We start from the raw sequence: 27,010 nt of genomic DNA, 5'->3' as shown, positions 1-27,010 counted from the left end.
AGAATCAACATGTGAAGCTGATGATATATCAGTTGATATCAAAATTCTGTTTCTTACAGTTTTTGGTAACTATTAAGCTGTGTTGCTCTATTCTTACAGTATAGACTGTTGATATGTTAGAATCAACATGTGAAGCTGATGATATATCAGTTAATATCAAAATTCTGTTTCTTATAGTTTTTTGGTAACTATTAAGCTGTGTTGCTCTATTCTTACAGTATAGACTGTTGATATGTTAGAATCAACATGTGAAGCTGATGATATATCAGTTGATATCAAAATTCTGTTTCTTACAGTTTTTGGTAACTATTAAGCTGCGTTGCTCTATTCTTACAGTATAGACTGTTGATATGTTAGAATCAACACGTGAAGCTGATGATATATCAGTTGATATCAAAATTCTGTTTCTTACAGTTTTTGGTAACTATTAAGCTGCGTTGCTCTATTCTTACAGTATAGACTGTTGATATGTTAGAATCAACATGTGAAGCTGATGATATATCAGTTGATATCAAAATTCTGTTTCTTATAGTTTTTTGGTAACTATTAAGCTGTGTTGCTCTATTCTTACAGTATAGACTGTTGATATGTTAGAATCAACATGTGAAGCTGATGATATATCAGTTGATATCAAAATTCTGTTTCTTACAGTTTTTGGTAACTATTAAGCTGCGTTGCTCTATTCTTACAGTATAGACTGTTGATATGTTAGAATCAACATGTGAAGCTGATGATATATCAGTTGATATCAAAATTCTGTTTCTTACAGTTTTTGGTAACTATTAAGCTGCGTTGCTCTATTCTTACAGTATAGACTGTTGATATGTTAGAATCAACATGTGAAGCTGATGATATATCAGTTGATATCAAAATTCTGTTTCTTACAGTTTTTGGTAACTATTAAGCTGCGTTGCTCTATTCTTACAGTATAGACTGTTGATATGTTAGAATCAACATGTGAAGCTGATGATATATCAGTTGATATCAAAATTCTGTTTCTTATAGTTTTTTGGTAACTATTAAGCTGCGTTGCTCTATTCTTACAATATAGACTGTTGATATGTTAGAATCAACATGTGAAGCTGATGATATATCAGTTGATATCAAAATTCTGTTTCTTACAGTTTTTGGTAACTATTAAGCTGCGTTGCTCTATTCTTACAATATAGACTGTTGATATGTTAGAATCAACATGTGAAGCTGATGATATATCAGTTGATATCAAAATTCTGTTTCTTACAGTTTTTGGTAACTATTAAGCTGTGTTGCTCTATTCTTACAGTATAGACTGTTGATATGTTAGCACATGAATCCAAAAAAACTTAAAGAATAGGACATTATCTGTATTTATCAAGTGTTTTGATTATAAATAAGAGAATTCGGAAAATTATAGGAGTTTGGATAGGCATAAACTTAAAAAAAAGTTTGCAAATGAATGGAATGAGTTTGCAAAAAAAAGTAGAAAAAAAATATTCAATTAAATATGCGATTTTAACTGCATCAGTTCCTTCTTCTACTTGTAAGACAAATTATATAGTAAGTATCTGAGAAACCAATCGATCTCAAAGATCGTTTGATTTTTTGTCCCTGACCATTGGCTGGAGTGTTCAGCAACAACTATAACATCTCGCTAGTTTTACCTTGATATAGTAAACATAGCTTTTGAATATTGGCACCTCCTGTTAGACTAGTTTGAGTCATCCTAGGGGGTACTCCTACCAGTTTGGAAAACGTTAGCTTAGAATTTTTGATTGATTTGTTTTTAACTTGCTATTTTGAAGATCTGGCTCGTATTAGGCAACAATCTATTAAAGTGTAGTTTCATACTTTAAACAAATTTCAATGTAAATTAAACATAACTAAACTCTCTTTGAATGATTGAGTTTGTATTTATATGTGTATGTATATATAAATGCTTTGTTGAAAACCGCTCCATGTTTTTTCTTTTTTTTTTTAATTGGCACCCTTAGATTTCTGGCCGGGAAAAAAACGATATAAATAAGTCGCGAGTTTGACAAAATTTGCAAAGAGCTCGCAATTAAACGCAATTAAAGCAAAAATATAACAACTGGGGAAAAGCTGGGATAAAAGTTTTTTTGGTATCAATGACGTTATACGAAATTACATATCAATCTGAATGAGTCCTGACTTCTAAAGAAAAAGGCGTGTAAAAATGGGTGAGGTAAAGATGCACGAAAATGAAGCACAAATAGATCTTTGGCTAGAAGACATGTGACAACAAGCCTTACAGTGAGTCCCACATGAAAATAATGAAAAAAAAAAAAAAAAAAAAAAAAAAAAAAAAAAAAAAAACAACAACAACAACTGCTGTTAGAAGAAAAGGGACAGGGATAATCACAACGAATCAAAACGAAATTTATGGTTACAAGGGAATCAACAGTGAGACTCCCAATGAGTTCTACGAGAAAGTAAATCCTATAAAATGGATGTTTATTTGATGCATTAAAAGGAAGGAGGAATTGAATTCAGCCAAAATTTGTTAATACAATTGAAGTTACTGATTTGACACATCATGGCGTAAGGCTAAAGAATGACGCGGTGATTATGCTAATTCATAATCAAAGAATCAAACAAATACAAGTTTGCGGTATGCAAAATGCTAGGGCCCAGGCGAATCCCTGGTTATTTATTGTTAGGCTTTATATTAATAGTTGATTTCTTTAATTCTGACGTTTTCTGTACGTTATAATTCTACTGTCATAAATATTCTGTCGTAAATATACTGTCATAAATATTCTACTGTCATAATGTTTTCTACTGTCATAAATCCTCAGGCGTATTTTTTGTTTCAGTATTATTGACTTAAATGTGGGAGTTTTGAAGATTCTGACAGAGTTTGTACAGGAGCTGATTAGCTCTGGTTGTTTGATCCATGCCAAAGCATTGAGAACTAAACTGCTTGAAAAATATGTGCAAAAGCAGCGAGTATTGAATGACCATTTTGTCTATCCAGCCATGTCCTTGAAGGGAATGTAAGTTATTTTTTTTTTGCTTTCTTAATTGCTTGTTTTTGTTTTTTCTTGCAATTTTTTTAATTAAGCATAAATCAGCTGTTTTTCTTGCTATCCTAATTACTTCTTTGTTCTTGCAGTTATTATCATTAAATAAAATATAATTTAAGCATATTCATGAAAAACTTAAGACAAAATGACTAAAATGTCTAGATCATAATTCAAATTATACATACATTGTAGTACATATGTATTTCGAACCCAATTTTTGTAGTGATATCACAATTTTTTTTGGGGGGGGAAGGGGGCTGTTTTCTATCATCGTTTAGGTTTATATTCATTTGTGTTTGTAGCCATTATTCTGCGGTATAATTTTACAATACCTTATGTACGGAATTTTGAGGTTAAATATATTTCAAACTTTTCGTACATTGAAAAACAAGCTAAAATTATTCCAGCTAGGTGGAATATTTTACTAATTAATTTATTCCACCTAATAAATATTATTGATTAATATTACTAATTAATTTTATTTAATTTTCCATAATTTGGAAAATTATTCCAGCTAGGTGGAATATTTTACTGAATGATGTTTGAATTATGAGTTTAGATGTAAGATATAATATAAAAGTCAGCTGAAGTGGAGAATTCCGAAACATCTGACATGGTAGGACGCCATGATCTCATATTTAAACTGGTCAAATGCGAAAAGAAAACCAGGCAATGAAAGGAGATGGTAAATAGGCTCTTTTGCACCAGGCAAAGATTTTACCTGCTTCTCTTAGTGGTCAGAGGGAGAAAATCAGGAATTCCGGCCCATTACCAGAATAATGTATATACTGCAAACCCCTCGCACACTGGAAGAAGAAACGGGGTGGACAAGTCAAGACCTGGCTTGACTCACTCAAGGCAGACTTAGAGCCGATTGGTGGTTTCTGATGATACGGTCGAAGATGGGACCAGCAGTGACTTGAAATATGTGCACCATACACACGACCGAGCAGCTTGGCACTCTACCGTCTGCCAGATCATAGCGCCAGGGAGAGCTGAAAAGCTTGAGTCCTGAAACAAGTACAGGTAATTTAACTATAAATCTATATTTAGAAGGTATCGATTTTCGTCAGAAAGAGGAAACCTCTACAGGAGAGTACTGCGCATCTTTACTTGACAAGCTGAAGGCAGAAATTGTTGATATACGTCCAAATTTGCAGAAAAAGAAAATTTTGTGTCACCAAGATAAGGCTCGGTCTCACACCTCAACAGTTGTCATGGTGAAAATCCATGAATAATGGTTTGAACTGCTTGAATATCCACCTTATTCACCAGATGTAGCTCCAAGTGACCTCTTTCTGTTCTCTCAGCTAAGAAAGCGCCGGGAGGACAATATTTTTTTCAAATGAGGAGGCAATCACCTTCGTGAACAATTATTTTTATGCAAAGGGAAGTTCTTTCAGGTATGGCCGAAACTCTCATGTTTTTTTGTCGTTGTTCTTCTTTTCTTTATACATCATTGGTTTCTTCTTCATTTTCAAATCCAGTGAATTAGTACTAGCGCTGTATTTAAAAAAATATTATAATACAATGGCCAAGTTGGAAAAAAGACGCCTTTGTTTTATTGACAACTAATGAAGACCGGTTGTCGGTGCGAATTAACGCTTCACATATACTCCAAAAATCATTTTGATATCCCAAAGCTCAGAAAAGCAGTTATGTTGTATAGTCCAAGTATTATCAATCAATCAATCAATCAATAATTTTATTGACCCATATAAAATGACACGAAAGTGCCCATATGGAGTAAAGGGAAAAGAAAAGAGAAGAGAAAAAGAAAAATCAGACTATGATAATCAATACCAAATACACGCACTGTATGATGGGTGGCTCCGGTCTAGAGATGAAACAACTCGTCACGCCGTTAGTCCACATCTACGAATGGATCAGTAACACCATATAGTTGCATAACTTTGTGGTTACGAGCCCAAAGAGGAAGACTTAGAAGATACTTTGCATACTTGTAATATAGCTTACGGATTATCCGTATACGACAAAAAATGAATGAGAAAAATAAAGGTCTGTCTCAGAATTAAGAAATGATGAGTGTTTTTTGGATTTATACTTTTAAGTTGGATGATTGGCTGGGATTTACCGAATAGTATTGAAAAGTAATTTAAAAAACGACAAATTCCCAACTCCCTTCCTCTCTGCACAATGAAAAGCACATTGTAAGCCCCTTCCTCCATATTCGTATGAATTTATTACACGAACAGGCATTGGGGGGACGGTTAAACCAAAAACAATTATGAAAATTATAAGTTTAATTTCTTTAACGTAAATGAATTCAAATTTTGTTGAAGCTAGTATCTAGTTTTTTTTTTTTTTTTTTATAGAAATGGTGGTTTATATACTTCGGAGGGGACTCTTTGGATTGGTAATCTGATTTTCTAGTTCCCTTTTTAAGAGCCAACGTAATCAGAAGACAGTTACAGTTACAGAAGGCAGTAACAGATATTTACGATGATTTTATCAGTTACGAGAAGAAATTTATTAATTTATGAATGACAAACGACAAAAAATGAATGACAAAAAAAGGTCTCTGTTAGAATTAAGAAATGATGAGTGGTTGTTGAATTTATACTTTTTAGTGGATATTGTCAACAAATTCAATGAGTTAAATATATCATTGCAAGGAAAAGATAACTTCATAGTCGACATATTAATTACATCAGTGTATTTGAGAAGAAATTGTTGTTATTTGGATCGTAATTGAAAATTAATAATGCTCACCACTTTCCATTGTTGAAAAAATCTAAGAAATCAAAATGTAACAATTATATCAAATATTCGAAAGAAATAAGAAAACTTAAAGATGCTTTTGAAAGCAGATTCAATAATTTAGAGATGGAAAAAATACACCAGAATTTTCGAAACATATTTATCTCTTTTTCATGTTGAAATTCAGTCTGTCCCAGAATATCTTCAAATGGTTCTAATTAACATACAGTGCAATAATGAATTAAAACGCATGTTTGAAAATTCAGAATCAAAAATAGATTTTTTTAACATTTACGTCACAAAAGAAAAATTAAAACCAATTTAAGAAATTTGGCCCAAATAGTTGTTAGCGCTTTTGGTTCAACTTACACCTGCGAATTGTTTTTTTTTTTTTTTTTTTTTTTTCGAAGATGAAATTTACCGAACACAAAACACGCTCAAACATAATGGCGGCTAACCTACAACACCAATTGCGATGTGCAAATGCCCTAATTGAGGTTGACTTGCAAATGCTAAGTGAAAAAGTAGAAAAATAAATGTCGCACTAGTGAAATGAATATTTTTCTATGATTTTTTTTCGTAATTTTTGTTTTATTGTTTTTATTATATATTTTTAACAATGTGCATTGAGTATCGTTATTATTATTATATTGTCTGTGTTCACTTGTAAAAATAAAAGTAAACATAATTAATGAAAATTCACTATTTTTCAATTTGTCTCCCCAAAAAATATCTATAATAGGTTTAAACTAATATGGGTTTATATAATTTTATATGCGGCCCGTGGAGTTATGATGCATTTCCGAAGTGGCCTGCAAGATAATTTGGATTGAACACTCCTGTATTCAACAATAAAGCAAGAATGTTTTATAAAATAAAGATATGGCTTTGTTAGAGCTTTCTAGTTGATTTCTGTTTTTTATTTGTCTTTATTTTTCAATGTTGAAAAATAATATATTCATTATTCATTCATTGTAATAGTTTTTGAAAGTGTATTCAATGTGCATTATAGTTTTATTGCCAATCCTACTAAATAACTAGTAACAAGAGTTAATACTAAATAACTAAAGTAACTACTAAATAACTAGTAACAAGAGTTAATACTAAATAACTAAACTAAAGTAACAAGTAACTACTAAATAACTAGTAACAAGAGTTAATAGCCAACGATCAATGCCGAATAACTTTGATGTCCTAAAACAAACATGTTAGTGAATAGCCAGAATTTAGTGTGGTATCAAACTGCCACCATTTAATAGCTAAGGGGAACTTATTTTCCTATAAAATTCAATAAAAAGTTCAAAAAATTTAACAGAATCCAATAAAATGTTCTAATCATTGCAGTTGTTTGTATGCTTAACCGTTAGTTGCCATTGAAAACTCTTGAGTAGAAGTTTCAAAATATATATAGTCTTCAATCTTATACACTGAATGTTAAACACATTATTTTTGCCATATATTTACTGGTAATCTGAAACAAAACTATTTGGGGAGGTGTGGGTCATAGAGTATTGGTTTCTTGGAGCATTTGAAACTTACGTTACTTAATTCAGTCATTCTTCGTTTTTAGTCTTATAAAGTTACTTTTGATGCCCTTTTAATCATTTAGCTAATGTTCTTGCTGGGATGTTTAACCGTCATCACCTTCCAAAGTAAATTCATAAAGTAGAAATATTATTTTTCCTTGAATTTTTTCGGTCTATCCAAAACCAATTAAATTCCATTTTTTTAGGACCTTATATAAGGGTAAATGTCATTTGTAATATAACCCTAGTTTGTGTATTCTCCTGATGATCCCTTGTGTTGGGTTGTTGCCTCTGAATTATTTGTCTTTTTTATTGTTTGGTAAATGACGACTTATACTTACTGACGACACGACTGCCTGTCCATGGATTATTCTTTATGGTTGATTGTGTATGGCCTATGCTGTTTGACCTATGTAATTGGATGGATGAGTAGGGTAAAGGTCTCATTCAAGTACTGACCTATATTAATCACTAATGTAGGAAAATAGTCTTCATTTTCTCCTTCTGTCTTCCTTTTTTTTATGTGTTTGTGCTGTTGCATTGGTGATTTCTCTTTTCGTTATAAAATAAAATATAAAATCTGAATATGTATATAAATGTAAGTATATATAAATGTAAATAACATTAAAGCTAAAGCTTTTTAGCCCTCTGGTATCTGGAACAATAGTTCCTACATGAGTGAAAGATCATGTAAAAACAAGAGGAATGTTAGGAAAGTAGAGAAAACATCAAAACATGAATTAAGTATTTGTAATGTGGAGGCCATGAATTAAATTCCTGAAGGCCTGAAAAATTCAGCCACGTGGCATAACAGTAAAATATTATATTGGTATGTTAAGAAATTGAGAGAGAGTGCTCAATCTGGACTTGTCCTACTTAAAAATAGGGCTGGAACCACAATTAGTGCTAAGAAAATTTTTAAAGACAGATGGGCAGAATATTTTGAGAATATACTAAACCGTGAAAACGTTGCAGTATGTGATGTAGAAAACAACAAAAAAGCTTGCGACACTTTAGAAACTAAAAAGATTAATTTTGTGAAAAAGAATTGGAATAAAAAAATAGTAAGACCCCATGTTCTGCAAATCAGTTATTTTTTGAAGATTGTGGTCGTGAAGCTAAAGATAAATTACTGAAGTTTATGAATAGGATTTTTAAAAACAGGAAGTACATAGTAATTTTAGGAAACCTTTAATTAAACCCTAGGGTATGCCTAAATAGACTGAGAGTAAGTGAAGGGGAATAGCTGATGTATTGTGACGAGATGATTGATCAAGTGGATAGTTTCTCTAACATAGGTACTACCAGCCGTTTTTTTAGTATGGGCGTACGTAGCTTCTAGTCTAGGGGGGCAGCCGATTATGTGATGAAGGGGGGAGCTGAAGTTATATTGGCAGTTTACAAAACCTTACATAACCAGCAAGTGCTGTCAAATCTGCTGTCATGTCATGGTGTCATGAAATCTTTATTAATAAGTAATCACCAAATTCATAAATCATCAATAAAGTTCAGCATTAATCTTCATGGATTAGAGCTAAAAATTTCCAAGACGTTATAGATAATTGCTTCTTGTTTGACTTTTGTCAACCAGCTTTTTCAACCATCTACCTTTTATCAACTGCTTTTTTAGCCATCTACCTCTTTTCAACTGCTTTTCAACCATCTGCTTTTACAGCCATATTCTGTGTAAATTTGAAGTTTTTTTTTGTGCCCCCCTCTGTACTCCATGAGTAGTAGTAGTATAGTAAGGGATGATCTTAATGATTTCTGAAAGGAACAAGAACAGATTTTTCAAACAAGGAATTTCGTTATAAAATTGCGTTCGTTTTTAATCTTATAAAACTGTGTTTATTTGTATATCTTAGTACTGTATATCTTAGTACTAGAAAAGGTTGACCCCTCTATTTTCAGTGTATTGTTAAATTAAACCCCCTCCCTCCCTAGCCATCGAGACGAGCTATTGCATATATCCCTAGTTTTGATGATGCTTCTTTCAATAATGAGCAATATTCTAAAGGAGTCATGTCCAATTATTTTTGAATTACTAGTACTTTTCAGTTTCTTATATTGTTCTAATTTCTGTTTTATCTTTTCTATTTTACCCTGCGCTGTTATACTTTCACTATTCATGGCTGTACTTCTAGGTCTCTGAATCTCTTAGAGTTTAAAGCTGAAGCAATGGCAGAGCAAATGACTCTAATTGATGCTGCTTATTTTAACCGATTGGAATTGGCTGAGGTGCTCCTCTGGGCCAAAGAACAAAACGAAGAAAAATCTCCAAATTTGACGAAATTTACAGAACATTTCAATAAGGTTTCTTACTGGGCAAGATCTCAAATCCTTGAACGTGAAGATGCGAAAGAAAGGGAAAAATACGTTATGAGATTTCTCAAGATCATGAAACACCTTAGAAAGTTAGTATCTTTTATTTATATTTCAAGATCACGGATCAGCGCAGTTTCACAGGTTTCTTTTTTGTCAGTAAGAACTAGTTCTGTTTTGATAAGATTTCAAAATCTCGAATATGAAAGCACAAAAGAAATAGAAATCCCTATCATATTTCTTAAGGTATTAAATGCATTAGAAAGTAGTATATTCATTCGATGATTGCCTTCCAAAGGCAAATACTATTTATAGTTCTAATTACCATCAGGACCAGGGGAGCAGTGTTCACCTTCTGAAGTAGAGTCAGAAGTAGCTGTATAGTCAGTTTCAGTGAGAGCTGACTGAAGCTGCTTTTACTAGGCTTTTACGTGTCTGGGGGGGGGGGCTTTTAATTTTCTGATATCGGGTAGAAAAGTTTATCCAAGGAAGTAAACAAGCAGCTGCATCTGAAACTTTTAATCTGAAAATGAAACCATTTACTTTTCTATTTTCCATAAGGAACAGATGAGCAGTGTTCACCTTCTGAAGTAGAGTCAGAAGTAGCTGTATAGTCAGTTTCAGTGAGAGCTGACTGAAGCTGCTTTTACCAGGCTTTTACTTGTCTGGGGGGGGGGGGGGCTTTTAATTTTCTAATATCGGGTAGAAAAGTTTATTCAAGGAAGTAAACAAGCAGCTGCATCTGAAACTTTTAATCCGAAAATGAAACCATTTACTTTTCTAATTCCCATAAGGAACAGGTGAGCAGTGTTCACCTTCTGAAGTAGAGTCAGAAGCAGCTGTATAGTCAGTTTCAGTGAGAGCTGACTGAAGCAGCTTTTACCAGGCTTTTACGTGTCTGGGGGGGGGGGGGGCTTTTAATTTTCTGATATCGGGTGGAAAAGTTTATTCAAGGAAGTAAACAAGCAGCTGCATCTGAAACTTTTAATCCGAAAATGAAACCATTTACTTTTCTAATTCCCATAAGGAACAGGTGAGCAGTGTTCACCTTCTGAAGTAGAGTCAGAAGTAGCTGTATAGTCAGTTTCAGTGAGAGCTGACTGAAGCTGCTTTTACCAGGCTTTTACGTGTCTGGGGGGGGGGGGGGCTTTTAATTTTCTGATATCGGGTAGAAAAGTTTATTCAAGGAAGTAAACAAGCAGCTGCATCTGAAACTTTTAATCCGAAAATGAAACCATTTACTTTTCTAATTCCCATAAGGAACAGGTGAGCAGTGTTCACCTTCTGAAGTAGAGTCAGAAGTAGCTGTGTAGTCAGTTTCAGTGAGAGCTGACTGAAGCTGCTTTTACCAGGCTTTTACGTGTCTGGGGGGGGGGCTTTTAATTTTCTGATATCGGGTAGAAAAGTTTATTCAAGGAAGTAAACAAGCAGCTGCATCTGAAACTTTTAATCCGAAAATGAAACCATTTACTTTTCTATTTCCCATAAGGAACAGATGAGCAGTGTTCACCTGATGAAGTAGAGTTTTATTGTCAGTTTCAGTGAGAAATGGCTGAACACCCAGCTTTCATTTCTCTGGGGCTCTCAGCTTTCATTTCTCGATATTGTTTCCAATATCGAGTAGAAAATCTGTTCAAGAAAGAAGATTGCTGCTTGAAATTGGTCTTATTCAACTCGAAAAAGTATATACAAGGTACGACCGTTCCCTGGCTCCATTTTCAGAATATTTTCTACTCAAGATAGAAAATTCGCAGGTCCTTAAGCATCGTCTGCCATCTTCCTTTGTAAGCCATTTATGTTTGTTATAATGTTGAATTTACCATTTTATTATTTGTATTTGGGACTCGGGTTGAGGATCGATTTAAAATATGTCTCTTAAACTTTAACAATTTTATTATTGCTCGAGGAATTGGCGATTTCCCTTTGCCTTTTTCCTAGTAGTAATACGAGATTGACCTTGACAAAAAGAGTTTTTTTTTAACTGAGAGTGATATGTTGTTTTTTTTACGATACTCCTATCGATACTCCTTGAGAGTATCGATACTCCTTGAACAGTGGATATTACATTGTTTTTCTTGTACAAAAATCCATTCAGGAGATTCCCTATTTTTGATGGTTTGGGGGACTGACAATTTCATTGTTGAAAAAATTGGATAATGACTGCCAACAAATTGGATGTGAAAAACCTCATAACTGCTGTGTCATTCTTTTGTTTATCAAATTATTATTTTGTTTATCAAAATTATATAGGGATTCGTGGTGTATTGGCATGAAGTGACAGGCATAAAATGAGCCATTGATGCTCATTTTAGCCACTGACCCTTCAGTGCCAAATTCCCCTGCTGAGAGGCGGGTATGTTGTATCTCGTTTGAACTGGAGCTACTTATAAATCTTTTATTTGTAGAACCACCAAGAGAACAAGAGAATTCCTAATCCTGTCTCTCCCAGTGATCTAACGCATAGATTGCAGCTTGTTTGAACGAATTTATTTAATCTAGGTGGTTGAATTACTAAAGTGGAGCTATGCCCCTCTAAAAACACCCCTAAGTCCTTCCAACCAGTTTCGATAAAGGTGTTTTTATACCTTTTAGTTTTCTACGAAGATTTTAAAAGTCAGTATGATCTAGGGTAGTTTTCCAGAACTCTCTGTCCTTATGCTTGCCTTTTTAACGAAAATGTGTTTGAAATGTCATGTTACCTTGGAATAGGCCTATGGCTCATCGAATAAGCTATTGTGGTGAATAAGCCATTACCTTTTTTTTGTATTACTTTTCCCATCGACAACTTTTTTGTAGAAAGGTGGGTATGTTGCAGTTAGTTTGAGCTTGAATTTCACTAAGATTCTCAGTCCTTACGATTAGAGAACTAAAGTGAGTCTTATGCACCTATAATATAGGTGTACAATATACACCGGCTAACTCTTTGACACAAAGCAATGTATGTAGTAATGTATTTGAACGAGAACCAAGCAAGAATTTTCAATGCGTCTATATTGGATATCAAAAGCGATCCAAGGCCATTCTTAAACTCAACATCACGCCTAATCCAACTTTTTGGCGGAATGATTAGTCTGTTATGCGTTGTTTAAGTAAAAATGAAAAAAAAAACTTTCAATATTGTTCTATGTAAATAATTCGAGGTACCAATTGGATCCTTGAGCTGTCCAACCCCTTCATAACTACCAACTTTTAAGTAGAACAGCACACACGCCGCATCTTGTTTGAAGTGGAATCTTCTAAACATTTTCAATCTTCGGGTTCATTTTTTTTATTCTTTTAATAAATACCCTTCATCTTATTTTAAAAAAATCCGCGTTGATAGAAAGTGGAGAGCTGGCCCTCGAACTTTCCACTCCCGCTTTCCTCTCTTTGAGAGACCAACATTTAGCAGGATGCTAGGCATTTCAGACGTTAAAAAAATACCATAAGGCTTTATCATCTATAGAACTCGAAAACCAAATTGTGACGAATGTCACTTTGACACTACATGCTTCTCCAACTTTTAACACTCCTATTTTACCAACTACTTCACTAATTTTTAACCTAGCGTTATGAAACTTTCATGTACTTCTCCAGACTTCTGATACAATTGTCAGATGAGAGAATTGTAACATGACTGAGTAATTAAAATAAAGATTAACATAAGGAAATCTAATTTTATTAGTTTTTCGCGATCACTGGACTTTGAGACTTGAACCATAAATCAAGGAATTGTATACGTCTAATAGAGCTATAAAACGGACTGCGTATTCGAAATATTTTCGATCGTAATTGATGAAATTTATCCTTTTAAGCCATATGTAACTTGAACTAGCAAAATTCTGGCAAGAATTTAAGGTGTAGTGAAGAAACTCCAACATTTTCCCCCTAAATTTGTCTTCCGCCATCTTTATTCTTATATACACAAATATCTACTTCTCCTCCTACCCTTAAACCAGTAAGTGTTCTACGAAATCATGCAGTAAGGATTTTAGCAGGTATTTTTCCACGTCAGTATGTTCGGGGAATTCATCCCACTTTGAATATTCTGCTTGCTGCAGGCTTTCGTGAATTTTATATTCACGTTTATGTAGTTTATTTTTAGATTGCGGCAGGATATTATGCCTTGTTGTTTCAGTTATTTATTGTGCGTCATGTCTGCTGTTTATTCTTGCAATACAAGAGGTAGTGTTGATTTCCGTTTACCTAGAAGTATTTCTTCCTGTTAGTGTTTTTCTCTGTTACCTACCCCATGGGCAATTTTTGATGTAATTGCGTCACCGTCACATTTCCATGCCAAATGGCAATTAAAATAAAACTGAGGTAGCGGAGATGATCAACTTGCTGAACTGGATTACCACATAGTTACCTGGCCAGAGACGTCCAGTGGTGTACCAATTCTACAGAACGTCATTAAAAATATCTTGTGAACATTTACACACAATAGACTTAATGAAGTGAAAATCTCCAACCTTTCCAATGCGAGATTTGCTTTTCTCATCAGCTCCTTCACAGATGAGGCAAACACAGTTAAAACGGTATCATCAGCAAATGAGACAAGACACACATCTTTCAAATAAAGACACTTGAAATAAACATAAATGAGGTAAAGCAGCGGACCTAACACTGATCCTTGTGGTACTCCAAATGTCATTGGAAATGCTGATGAGCGCAGATCATTCATTAGTTCTTTGAGGGATCACTCTGTGAAATATCTTTGCGAAATCTGAATTGGGTCTCACTCAACAAACTGTTAGCCTGTAGGAAGCTATATAGACGTTTAAGAACAACTTTTTCTAATAATTTTGAAAACAATGGAAGGATTGAAATCGGTCTCCAATTCTCAATTTCCTTTTTAGGCCCACCTTTATGGAGTGGTATCACTTTCACAACTTTAGCTGATCAGGGAAAAGGTCCCTTTTAAGGGATATTTATTATAATAAAAAGCAGACACGGTTGAATGTAATGCATTATTGCTTTAAACGCTTGAAGAGATAGACCGCTTACTCCTGCAGAATTTGATTTCAGAGATTTTATTATTTTAAGCAGTTCGTTGCTTGCACACGGATCAAAGGCAAATTCAAAACTCTCACTTTTATTATCACATATAGTGTATTCTTGAACCTGTGGACATATATTTTTTTACACTATTTTGCACTTTAATACCAATATTAGAGAAATAATTACCAAACTTATTTGCAATTCCAGACTTATCATCTGGGACGAGATCTTCAAGCTGTACCTCATTCGCTCCAATTTCGGCACTCCCACCGGTCACTTCATTTATCAGTTTCCATATTCCTTTCATATTTCCTTTAGTATTTGAAAACTTTCTATCATAATTTTCGGCCATAGCTTTTTGACGATATTTGCTCACTAAATTGCTCTGGGTTTTTTTTTACAATTCATACGAGCCATCAGTTTTATCATCTAGATATATTTGATAAAGCTCAATCGTTAGCTTTCTTTCTTCCAGTATTTCACTCGTTATCCATGGCCTACGAGGTTCCTGTTTCTTCAGTTTCATTACCTTAATAGGACGGGTAAAATAACCGACATTAGATTATCAAATGCTCTCGGCGGGGATTCTTCCTCAGGAATCACACGGGTCCAATCGATAACACAAACTTTTGAAGATTCTCTTTTTTCTTTATCGTTGCCTTATTTTCTTTTTCCTTGGTCGGTGTAACTGACACCTCATAATGCTCACCAATGGTAGATGGTCAGAACCAGGAAAAGCCACAACATCAGCATAACAAATATTCAAATCGGCAGAACGAACGAAAATATTATCAATTAGGGTTGCACTTTATCCAATAATCCTCGTGGGTACACTCACAAGCGGGTATAGATCATTCGACATCAGAAAAGAAAAATCAACATTATGATTAGACAAACCAAGCAGGCTAAAATTAAAATCACCCATAACAATAGGACTAGCTCCAGACGGTACCCTTGGAATCAGCTGACTCATACCTCCCACAAAATTCTCTAGATGAGCACTGGGCGGCTTATACACCATACTAATTATATTTTCTCTCCCATTAAACTGAATTTCAATCGAAAACTTCAACCTTACCTTCAATCCACATACCAAGATTATCCCTTTTGTTATATTTCAACCCATTCTTTACAAGGAATCTAACACCACAACGATCCATCACTTCTCGGTTCTTAACACGAAGATCATAACCTGGAAATGAATACAATGAGAGAGACTGGTTTGAACTAAAAAAAAAAAAAAAATATAATACATAATCCTATAATATCAAAAGAGGAAGAAAATTGTTCAATTAATTCCAAAATACCCAAGTAGCCAGTAGTCACGTGGACATTCCAAGAACATAGTCGCAGACTCTTTTCATTTATATCATGTATTTACGGCGACCGAGTGTAATCACTCTCCGTCATAGGCTTCAGCTCAACAATCATCATTGCCGGTAATATCCCTTGATAAGTAATGCTGGAGACGAAATCGGTCTTGATCGGACATTATCGTTTTTCACATAAAGAACAAGAAATAGCAATTGAATAAAAAAAGATTAAAAAATAAAAGAAAAACAAAAATAATACAGATATTTGAAAAAAGCTCTATAAAAGGTCATCAATTGACCAGATAAGCCTGAAAGGAGCAGTCTCAGTTTCGCGCACAAAAATATGGCCTTGATCAGACCACACACTGTGATTTCCAAACTTATCTCTTGAAGCGCTCAGAAGATCAAGCTTACGTTTCGTAAGGTTCTCAGATACAAAAAAAGCCTGAGCCACTAAGCTGCTTCTTCACTTTAAACATATGGCGAGCTATTTCTTTGGTCGAAACTGGTTGAGAACAGGGGCAACTTTATCCGGTCTTTTAACATTATTCGATCCAACTCTAGATCGCTGAAACTACCTATATCTGAATCCCTAATATTACTTGGACACATCTTGACAAACAACACGCGCTTCATGGTGTCCCCACACTCTGCGATGGAATCTGCTTCACCCCATTAAACAACAGGGACATACTTCTTCCTGCTCAATGTTGTCTAGTTTCATATCAAGCTGATTCATGCGATTTTGAAACAAATAAATCATAGGCATGCATGTTCTTAGATGTTTTTCAATTAGTACAAATTTAGGATAAAACTCAACATATACTGAATTATAGATTTTAGAAACCAGTGTTTCAACTCGAAACTTTGCATGGAAATTAGCTGCAGTCTGCAAAGTTAATTTTCTCAGCTTTTCGTTAATTTTTATCTCGATTTCTTTAGCTATATTTTGTTTTGTAGCCGGAAGTTCATTCTCTGTAGCCACTACTAGTCTGCGGAGATTAACAGTAGGATTTGAGAGTAGGCTATCTGTCTCAGGTATTTTTAGAAGTAGTCCACCCACTGTTTCTCTATATCATTGCTCAGATTTTTCTTTATTGTGGCTTCCTCTGACAGAAAATTTAGATTATTGGAATGGTTCTTGATTGATGAAATTTTCTGAGAGTCAACAATCAGGCTGTGCACGTCACCAAGCTTAGCCTTAGTTTCCTTAACGTAATCAAGAAGATTGATTTTATTTTTTATTTTACGCTGATGTTTTCTGCTGCTTTTCACAGTGAGAAAATCCATCAGAACTGGTTTGACGGGTTCCTTTACCATTTGCATATCAGTTGAAGCATTCTTTCCTTTTCTTTTGTAGTATTTGGGCGTCTTGAATTAAACAAAGTCACAAGAGTAGTCTTCATTTGTTAAACAAAATGAAGAATAAAAGTAGCAGAACCAAGTATTAGGCCCAAAAACAGGCAAAATAAAAACTTTTTAATTTGTTAGAAAGTATCATTCTGACACTGAATTCGCTGATCAAGATCAAAACAGATTACTTTGGAGAGTTTTAAATTTCTGTTCCAACTTGAGCAACTGCAAAAAAATAAAATAGCCTAATTTTCAAGTACTCGAAAAACCTTAGAACCGAGAATAATAGGTAACTATACAATTCGGATTTATCAAAATCTGCCATTCCGGGACTAAAATCCCTCATAGAGACAGAACAAGTTACTTTTAATTTCGGATTCAACTCTAGCAACTGAGCTCTAGCAACTAAAATTATTTAAGAACGAAAATTAATAATAATTAAATTAATTAGTTTAATTAATTAATTTTAAATTAATTAATTAATTAATAATTAAAATTATTTAAGAACTGATCTGGACGTTCAGACAACTCTCCGAGTCAAACCCGTCAGAAATGTCTAACCTCACCCCGCCAAGATTCAAATGGCAAAATGACCTACTAATTAAAAACCAAGTGGTCAATCTCAGAGATACTAAACACGATATATATCATTGAGAGTAAGCCTCCCTATTTTTTTTCTCTCTCTCTCTCTCTCTCTACCTTATAGTCGGGGTAAAGATCTCTAACCTACGACTGAAAATAAAACTTGTACGTTTTATTTACGTTTAAAAACACTTTCACAATTCTCGTCAAGACAAGAAAAAAGAAGGACTATTTGAACTTTGGGACAAAGTTTGGTCACTTTGATGGTAAGTCCTGTTAATGTTTCAGATTTTAGCAGCAACTTTGAATATTTTTTTTGTGGGTGCCCAGATCGTCCCCTTGTCAAGATAAACCCTGAGTACCCCTATTCAGAATGTTGTCGTGACATCAGCAATTTTTATCCCATTTGATTACCTGGTTACATTAATCAGATTTTTAAGATTGAAGGTCGGAAAGGGGGTTGAATAAAAGAAGGGTATTTCCAGTCTTTTGTCCCTAATTTTAAGACTTTCACACTTTTCTTTTGCAGATTGAATAATTTTAATTCATACCTCGCTCTTTTGTCTGCATTGGATTCAGCTCCTATTCGACGTTTGGAGTGGCAAAAACGGATAACTGATGGTTTAGATGAGTTTTGTGCTCTCATCGACAGCTCTTGCAGCTTCAGGACATATAGGCAAGCATTAGCCGAGAGTGGAGAGCCTTGTATACCTTATATGTAAGGACTAATCTTGTATTCGGTAACTGCTCGTAAAAGGTCGTATTCGGTAACTTTGTAAGATCGAATTTAGCGTTTGGAGTAGTGGTTCCCAACCAGGGCCGTATCCAGGTTTTTCTTTCTGGGGGGTGGGGGTTTACAAGAGGATTTCTTTTTGAGCGGGGGGCAAAAAAATGCATAAAAATTTAGTTATGTTCATTTTTGTTACGTTTTTACGAGTCGGGCAAATATTTGGAGGGGCGTCAAACCCCTTAACTCCTCTCCCAGGATATGACCTTGCTCTCAACCAATTTTGGGCCATGCCCCACTTAGACATTTCTAAAATCCTGATGACCCCTTGTGATCATTAAATTTTGGTATACAAAATTTAGCGTGTACTCGCCTAAAGGAAGCTTAAAAAGGCCATTAACTTGGTATCTCTTTTCGAGTCGTCCTATAGACATATTCTGCACAAAGGAATAATATTGTCGGAATGCAACACCTTTTGTACAATGTATTGCGTCATTGCAAAACTATAATGTTTTTTTTTTGCTTTTCAAAAGCATTTGGATGTGGCGTCATTTAAAGGGATTTTTTTTTAATTAAGGGTCTAAAGCATAGTTACTAGATGAATTACTTGCCTAATCATCACCTGAGTCATCTGACTCAGCAATTTTGACCATAAAAATGCCACGATTATGCTATCAGACACTCTTGAACTATTGGAAGTTCTTACATAAAACTTCAATTTTTGAGAACGAGCACCCACTTGGTTGCAACCTTTTGCTTTTAGACGCAAATGTATTCTTTTACCCTGTTTTTTGACATCATAGAAATTGCCATGTGCTAAAAGAAGGCGAGGATGCCAATTTATAAAACTTTAGGGGGGAGGGGGCATTTTTTAAATAATGTTGTTTTATTCCTTGTTTTCAATGAGAATTTTAGAAACACGTTTTTTCAATGAGAATACCAAAAAGGATAAATGTGGATGTCAAAAAGGCGGATTTTCTATTGTCGCTGTTTTGTGATAAAGAAAAAAGTGATTTTTGCAAATATAATAAAAATCAAGTGGTATTTAATCACTTTGAAAGTTTTAGTGTTGTTTATATAAAATTCCTAAGGTCTTTGGGCATACAACCCCTCAGGTGGCACACATTATTTCTAACCATACATACAGTCAAAATAAACTGAAAATTACCCATGGACTATTAACCTAAAGCTTCATTTGAGTCCATTCAAATTCTCTTGAGGGATGAAATCCAAGAATCTTGTTATGCTATAGCTGCCCCTGCCCCTTGGGGGCAGCGGACTTAGACCCCCTTCCCCTTGAACGGCTCCAAAATTATTTGGAAATAAAAGATATCAAGTATTTTTATTTGGGGGAGGGAAGGGTGGTTGTGTCATAATTGACTAAAATTTGTATTGGTACCTCACACTTTTTGGTAGAAAAATGGTGCCTTACAGCCATAAATCCAGATGGACTAAGCATATCGTTTTTTCAGCGAAAATCTGTCAAAATTGTAATAAAAAAAAATCTTTAGAAATACATTGAGTTTAAAAATTAAATAATTTACAACCGTAAAAAGAGCTTAATGCTATAGAGGTGATCTATCTGGCAACACTGATGAAAAGTTACTTACAAAATACTCTCTGCTGACTAGGTTGCTAGTAAAAATGGCACGGTTCTTGTTATTTTGGCCTCTATTTATGATTTGAATAAGCTTTATATGTAATTGGAATAAATTCAGTCGATCTGTAATAAGGATATGTTTCTTTTTGTCTTTAAACTAATTTGAATTTCTATATTCTTACAACTTCTGACATTGTTCTCAAACTTGTTATTGATAATATACTTAGAATTAACAACAATTTCCACAGCATATGCGCTGCTCCCTCCCCTGTGAATGTCCCTGTACTAGAGGGCAAAGATTTTTTTTTGACGTCCTTTGTGCTTTAAGTCCATGCCGAACAGAGAATTTAATAATCTCACGTTTTTTAAATCTAATGGACTTCTGTCTAATGTTTTAAACTAGTAAAAAACGAGTTTTTTTTTTATACATAAACAGACTACTTGTATGTGGTGTAACAATGCCTTCTCAAGTTTCATTGTGTGTTATTGACAACAGTTCTGACAAATGTCAACAAAATTGATGTTCATTTTTATGTATATTCATTTGCTGGCATTTCTTATAATTTTATTCATAAAAATAAAATAATTACTTATATTTATTTAGTGGTCTCATTCTGCAAGATCTAACATTTATAAACCTTGGCAATCAAGATTTTTTGGAAGAAGGAGTTGTAAATTTCGGCAAAAGATGGCTCCAGTTCCACATTTTGGAGAATATGAAACGTTTCAAAAAGTGGTAAGCTTTATGGTAATTTATTGTTCTAATGATGACAGTAGTGTTACAAAAATGTATATATTATTCCTGTTACAATATTATATGTTATGGTGTTTTTGCGGTAATTGTTTTTATGACATACCAATGAAGGTTCAAAAATAATCAATATACTCTTAATTTAAGGTCTTAGATTAAAGTCAGTGGAAAGACAATATCTAATATACTGCTCTTCTTCGCCCATAAAGAATTATTTTTAATGGTCCAAATAGTTGCTAACACTTCCACCTTTTTAATAAAGTTATATCGAGTCGAGTTATATTCTTATATGCTAATTTCATTTGTTGGGTATTATGACACTAGGTATGGGGGATACTCACATCTGCCACCTTCACTTTAGGGGAACATTTTTAATTTTCATTTTGTAGGTAGACACCTGGAAACCTCTACATTGTGCGTCTTTATTTTCGTGTTTTAATTTTCATAAAGATTAATTCTAGTTTGGGAGACAAGGTTCCGATTTTCACATTTTATGTGGCACATCTCAAGTGGCACTTAGTTTGCTGTTTTTTTGTCACTGATTTTCATAGTACTGAGAAAATTGCTGTTGCTAAGCTTTGATGCATTTGAAGGCGTTCACTTAGCAGAGCACAACCCTCCCCCCCCCCAAAAAAAAAAAATTAGTGGCAGTTAAAGGAAGAAACAAAATAGATGGCATGAGAGGCGTTGACGCTCTAAGAGAAGTTCATTTGGATGAAGTGATTTTGGCTTACAGCACATGAATAAATAAAACGAAATTTAAATTTCGTCAGTACCTCACTCTTTACACTAAAGCTTGAATTTTGTCCCAAATCTTTAAGAATGACCCCCGAATCACAAAGGCCGTAGAATAAATAATTGAAATTACTAAAGATACTTTAGCGTAAAGAGCAAGGTATTGTGGAGGAGACCAACCCCCTTATATACGCAATATTTTATGTTCCTTTTTAGTTTTAATGCTGCTCATTACTTCCAGTTGAAAAAAATGTATTTATTTTCTCATTGTTTTTTAAATAATGCTAAAAATCCTGCACCCCCTTCATGGAAAATTCTCTTACCTTATTATAAATTCCTCCATGGATAGATTCTCCCACGTAACCCTCTACCACGACTCACCCCTTACCAACGTGAAAGTCTCCCTGAAAACGTCTGTACACTTCATAATAACCATTACTACATGTAAACACAGGTCAAAGTTTGTAACTTGCAGCTCCTCCCCCGGGGACTGTGGGGGATTAAGTCGTCCCCAAAGACATAGTTATTAACTTTTTTGACTAAGCCGGACAGAATGGCTATCTCAAAATTTTGATCCGGTAACTTTGGGGGGAAAATCTGCGTGGGAGGGGGCCTAGATACCTTCCAATTTTTTGTCGCTTAAAAAGGGCACTAGAATTATTATTTTTTGTTAGAATGAGCCCTCTCGGGGCATTGTAGGATTGCTGGGTTGATACGATCACCCCTGGAAAACAAAATAATAATAAACAAAATAAAAATAAAAAATAAACACGCATCCGTGATCTGTCTTCTGGCAAAAAATACAAAATTCCACATTTTTGCAGATAGGAGCTTGAAACTTCTACAGTAGGGTTCTCTGATACGCTGAATCTGATGGTGTTGTTTTCATTAATATTCTATTACTTTTAGGGGGTGTTTTCCCCTATTTTCTATGATTAGGCAAATTTTCTCGGGCTCGTACCTTTTGATGGGCAAGACTGAACTTGATGAAACTTATATATTTAAAATCACCAATAAAATGCGATTCTTTGATGTAGCTATTGGTATCAAAATTCCGTTTTTTAGAGTTGTGGTTTCTAATGAGCCGAGTAGCCTCTACGAACTGTTTGACAATGGTCAAAGTTTGTAACTTAGACCCCCTCCCTCGGGATCTGTGGGGGATTAAACAGTCTCAAAAATATAATTACTAGGTTTTTCGACTATTTTGAACAAAATGGTTATGTCAAAATTTTGATCCAGTGACTTTGGGAAAAAAAATGAGCCTGCGAGTGGGCCTGGGTATCCTTCAATTTTTTGGTCACTTAAAAAGGGAGCTAGAACTTCTAGTTTATGTTAGAATGAGCCCTCTTACTACGTTCTAGGACCACTGTATCAATACGATCACCCCTGGGGGAAAAAAGCAAGAAAAAAAAAGAATAAACATACATCCGTGATGTGTCTTATGGCAAAAAATAAAAAAATTCGCATTTTTGTCGATGGGAGCTTGAAACTTCTACAGTAGGGTTCTCCGATACGCTGAATCTAATGGTATGATTTTCGATTCTATAATTGTATGATGATGAGGGGTATTTTCCCGTATTTTCTACAATAAGGCAAATTTTCTCAGGCTCGTAACTTTTGACGGGTAAGACTAAACTTGAAGAAACTTATATATTTTAAATAAGCATAAAAATGCGATTCTTTTCATGGAACTATTAGTATTAAAATTTTATGTTTTAGAGTTTGGTGCTATTGTGACGGGTTGCTTCTTACTACAGTTCGTTACCATGAACTGTTCGATAATAGCTATTATGGGCTTTATATACCCCTACCCCCATCTGTTTGTTTGTTTGACGATACTTCTTAATTATTTTGTATACTCCTAGATTGGTGGGGTAAAAACTGTCTGTGGACTAACACAATTACCCTGACCAATGATTATTTTTAAATAGTAGCAAGTGACTAAAGCCATAAAATGTATTGGAAAAGGATATAAATGGCAGAAGACTGACAAGGATTAATGTAAAATCTTCTCTGGCTCGCAATTTTTTTGGCTGACTTTAAACTCAAAATATTTTGTATCTTAGAACTTAGAATATAACCATATTACAATATATAAAGAAAGGTAAAAAAAAAGCAAAATTCCATAATTTTGGTTGATCACAGTTTGAAACGTTTTAGCTAGGGTCTTTGATGTACTGAATTTACCGACACAAATTTTCATCAACATCGTTCACCTCCTTGTAGATATTTTTTCTCTTTTTCAAAAATCAGGTAAATTACATCAGGCTTGTAGCTTTAGCTACACAAGTATTGTAGGTTTCTTCTCGTTTTGTTTATGCAACATTGTTTATGCAACGTTTTAACTAGGGTCTTTGATGTACTGAATTTACCGACACAAATTTTTATCAACATCGTTCACCTCCTTGTAGATATTTTTTCTCTTTTTCAAAAATCAGGTAAATTACATCAGGCTTGTAGCTTTAGCTACACAAGTATTGTAGGTTTCTTCTCGTTTTGTTTATGCAACATTACAATCCATTTTCGGAAAGATAAGTGAAATTATATGACATGGATTTATACAGCCTTTTCTAGTTTTCTTGATTCTTATTTTTTGCATTCCTTTTATTGGCTCCTATTTGCATAAGCACACATCTGTGCATTTGTTCTATTTCTTTCTCTGTTTGCAACAAAATTAATTCACAGCTTTAAGCGTGTGAAAACTTAATGATGAGTGCTAATGTTTGTTAATTCTTTTATAGCAACTATCCATTGAAGCGTGATGAAAAAATAATGTTGTTTTTAAATGAATTCAATAACTATTTAAGTGAAGATGCAATGTGGTCCATCTCAGAGTCAATTAAGCCAAGAGGTGGAATCCAGACTTTGAAGAAATACTAGTCAAATAAATATACATGCATTCGAAAGTGTGTGTTTTTTTTTCAGAATGGCGTAATCAACTGTGATGTTAAGTTTACTGTAACCTCGTTGTTTGAATTTGTTAATTGTATATATATTTGGTTTATCAATTGTAAATAGATGAAGTCAGATTTTCTTTATGGGAGGAGAGTGTGTTGAAATTATGGTGTAGTTTGCAAAGGCTTGCATTTATTAGTTTAAGGCCTTTTCTTACTGTCTCTTCGGATACAGAATGTTTACTTTGCTTGTGGTAAATAGAACATTTAAACAACTAAATAGATTAATTAAAATTAATCTAATTTAAACAATTTTATTAGTTAATAATTTAATTAATATAACTTCTAAATTTATTATTTAATTAATTAAACTAATTAAATTTATCTTTAATTAGTGAATTAATTCATTTAATTTAAGCACATACTTACACGTGCATGCCTAAATAGGTTTTGCAAGCACGTGTTGGAGGATTCATGGGAGGGCGTAATAACCTCATAGAATGCTAAAAATACTTGAACAATATGGCAATTCACAAAATTGTTGGGGACGAGTCGTAAAATATTTTAGGGGGGCTCGAAAATACTTCTCTGTTGGGGTAAATCTAAAAATGTGAGGCGAAGTGATATATATTCAACAGGAGAAGAGGGTTCGTTTAAAGTATTTAGTTTGAGTTTTTTTTGGGGGAAGGGGGTCAATGCCGCAAAGCAACAAAAGCGTCCAAACTATATTGGGAAAAGAAGAAGCTCAGAGTAAATCTCAGTAATCCTGGAACATTTTTTGAAGTGTTTTACTTATATTTTTGTGAGCCTTTATGACTTAACAATTGAATGTTATTGTTTCTGTAATTCTCAATTATTAGTATTCTGCAAGGAAAAAGATGTTCATTAGTTAGGGAAAAATGCAAATTGGTTTTTAAAAAGACCAAACAAAAAAAGAACGGACAGAACTAATTGCCGTCTTAGTTGATTGTTTGGTCATTTAAATTTAAGATTCAATAAAAGTATTACGCGAGTCTTTTTAACTTAAAGCAGTTGCCCTATTTTTATGTATGAGCCGGAATATAGTCTATTTCTCCGGGTACTTGAGCGATGATGGGCCTGTGGGTAAATAAGTCCGCAGTGAAAACTACGTCAATATTACTGGACTGGCTTTTTTTTTTACCAAATTGACTACCTCCCGTCCAACACCCTCTCCATTTGTTTCGAAGCTCTGAATCGCTAATAAATGGTTTAAGGTATTTTATCTTTTTAATCCTTTAAAACTAAGGTACGGAACGGATAGAGAAAAAAGGTTGTCTTCTATCCTCGCCATAGCTGGAATTGCCAATTGACTGCTGTTTTACATAAGGTTTGCATCTTGTAAATCTGTTACGCCCCTTCCCCTCTAAAAAAGTAAAAAAAAAATTTGTATATCTTACTTTGTAAATTAAATTTAAGCTTAAGCAAAGCTAAAATTTTGATTGTCGTCTATGAGGTAACTTTGCTTGGGCATATCTACTTCACTAGAGTTTGATGAAACTGACATTGATTAAGGGAGCAAATTGAGGAAACCGGCACTTTAGCTCACCCTTTCTTACCTGGAATACTGCTATGCTATCTGTCATAAACTTATGAATTAAATACCTCCGCATAAAGGCAGATTAAGAGGGGCTCGTCCCCTCACAGCTCCAAATACTGGACGTTTGTAGACCTATAATCAAACAGAAAGTGCCCAAACAAGTATAATTTTAGGTGTTTGAATGACCAAATATCATACAATAAACTATAGAAAAATTTGGCGTGATCCCACTTTTCATGACCATTTTAAAAAGAAAGATTATGCCACGTTTTACGGATGAGAGGGTGGCAAAAGCGAATTTTTTATGCCGAAATGGCGATAGCCTAGCAGAGACAAAAAAGCAGACATCCTTGAACGGTGTTAGAAGAAGTCAAAAGAGGTGATTTAAAGGAAATTAGATAGGACTTCATAAGTGGGAGCCAAGAGCGAGGGATCATTTTTACCAAGAGTGAGGGTCTGAACAGACTATCGAGTCAGTTAATTTTTTCCAAGAGTGAGGGTCTAACAGGGTAGGATTAAGTCACAAGAAGTGACTTGAGGGAAATTCGATAGAAATTCATAAGTGGGAGCCAAGAGCGAGGGTCTGAACAGACTGTTGAGTCTGTTCATATTTTTCAAAATTATGGGTCCGAACAGACTACCAAGTCTGTTCATCCAAGAGTCATTGCAGCTTGTAAAAAACTGAAATAGCTGATACACAAGGCTAATTGAATCCAAGCAGAGAAAAAGCAATTTCCGAAAATCATCGGTGAATGTTGACATTAACCGGATTTGTGACATTGAAAGTAACATATAAATAACATAACAGCTAACATAGTATCTTATATAAATACGATGACATAGCTGTGGCAGCACATTTCTCCAGCAATGCTCTATGATCGGCTTCATTAGTCTTTTCAGTCTGAAAGCAAAAACGGAAAATTCA

At 34.2% G+C, this 27,010-nt stretch overlaps 1 protein-coding gene across 4 annotated transcripts in view; it reads left to right on the top strand.

Annotated features, from left to right (window-relative positions):
* Positions 1 to 25,373, top strand: part of LOC136041862 (rap guanine nucleotide exchange factor 1-like) — a 160,724-nt gene extending 135,351 nt beyond the window's left edge. For 3 of the 4 annotated variants that reach the window (XM_065726641.1, XM_065726638.1, XM_065726639.1), the window contains 5 exons: positions 2,814 to 2,993; positions 9,415 to 9,684; positions 18,350 to 18,538; positions 20,752 to 20,883; positions 24,375 to 24,671. In XM_065726641.1, coding sequence (XP_065582713.1) covers positions 2,814 to 2,993; positions 9,415 to 9,684; positions 18,350 to 18,538; positions 20,752 to 20,883; positions 24,375 to 24,513 — 910 coding nt within the window. In that variant the 3' untranslated portion in view covers positions 24,514 to 24,671. Of the gene's footprint in view, positions 1 to 2,813; positions 2,994 to 9,414; positions 9,685 to 18,349; positions 18,539 to 20,751; positions 20,884 to 24,374 lie in introns of all 4 variants that reach the window. The other variant, XM_065726637.1, reaches the window with a different exon arrangement.
* Positions 25,374 to 27,010: the final 1,637 nt, after the last annotated feature.

Source organism: Artemia franciscana, unplaced genomic scaffold (genome assembly GCF_032884065.1).
Source record: "Artemia franciscana unplaced genomic scaffold, ASM3288406v1 PGA_scaffold_47, whole genome shotgun sequence".
Taxonomy (NCBI): Eukaryota; Metazoa; Arthropoda; class Branchiopoda; order Anostraca; family Artemiidae; genus Artemia; species Artemia franciscana.
The sequence above is the reverse complement of the archived record's forward strand: the minus strand, read 5'-3'. Positions and strand labels throughout refer to the sequence as shown.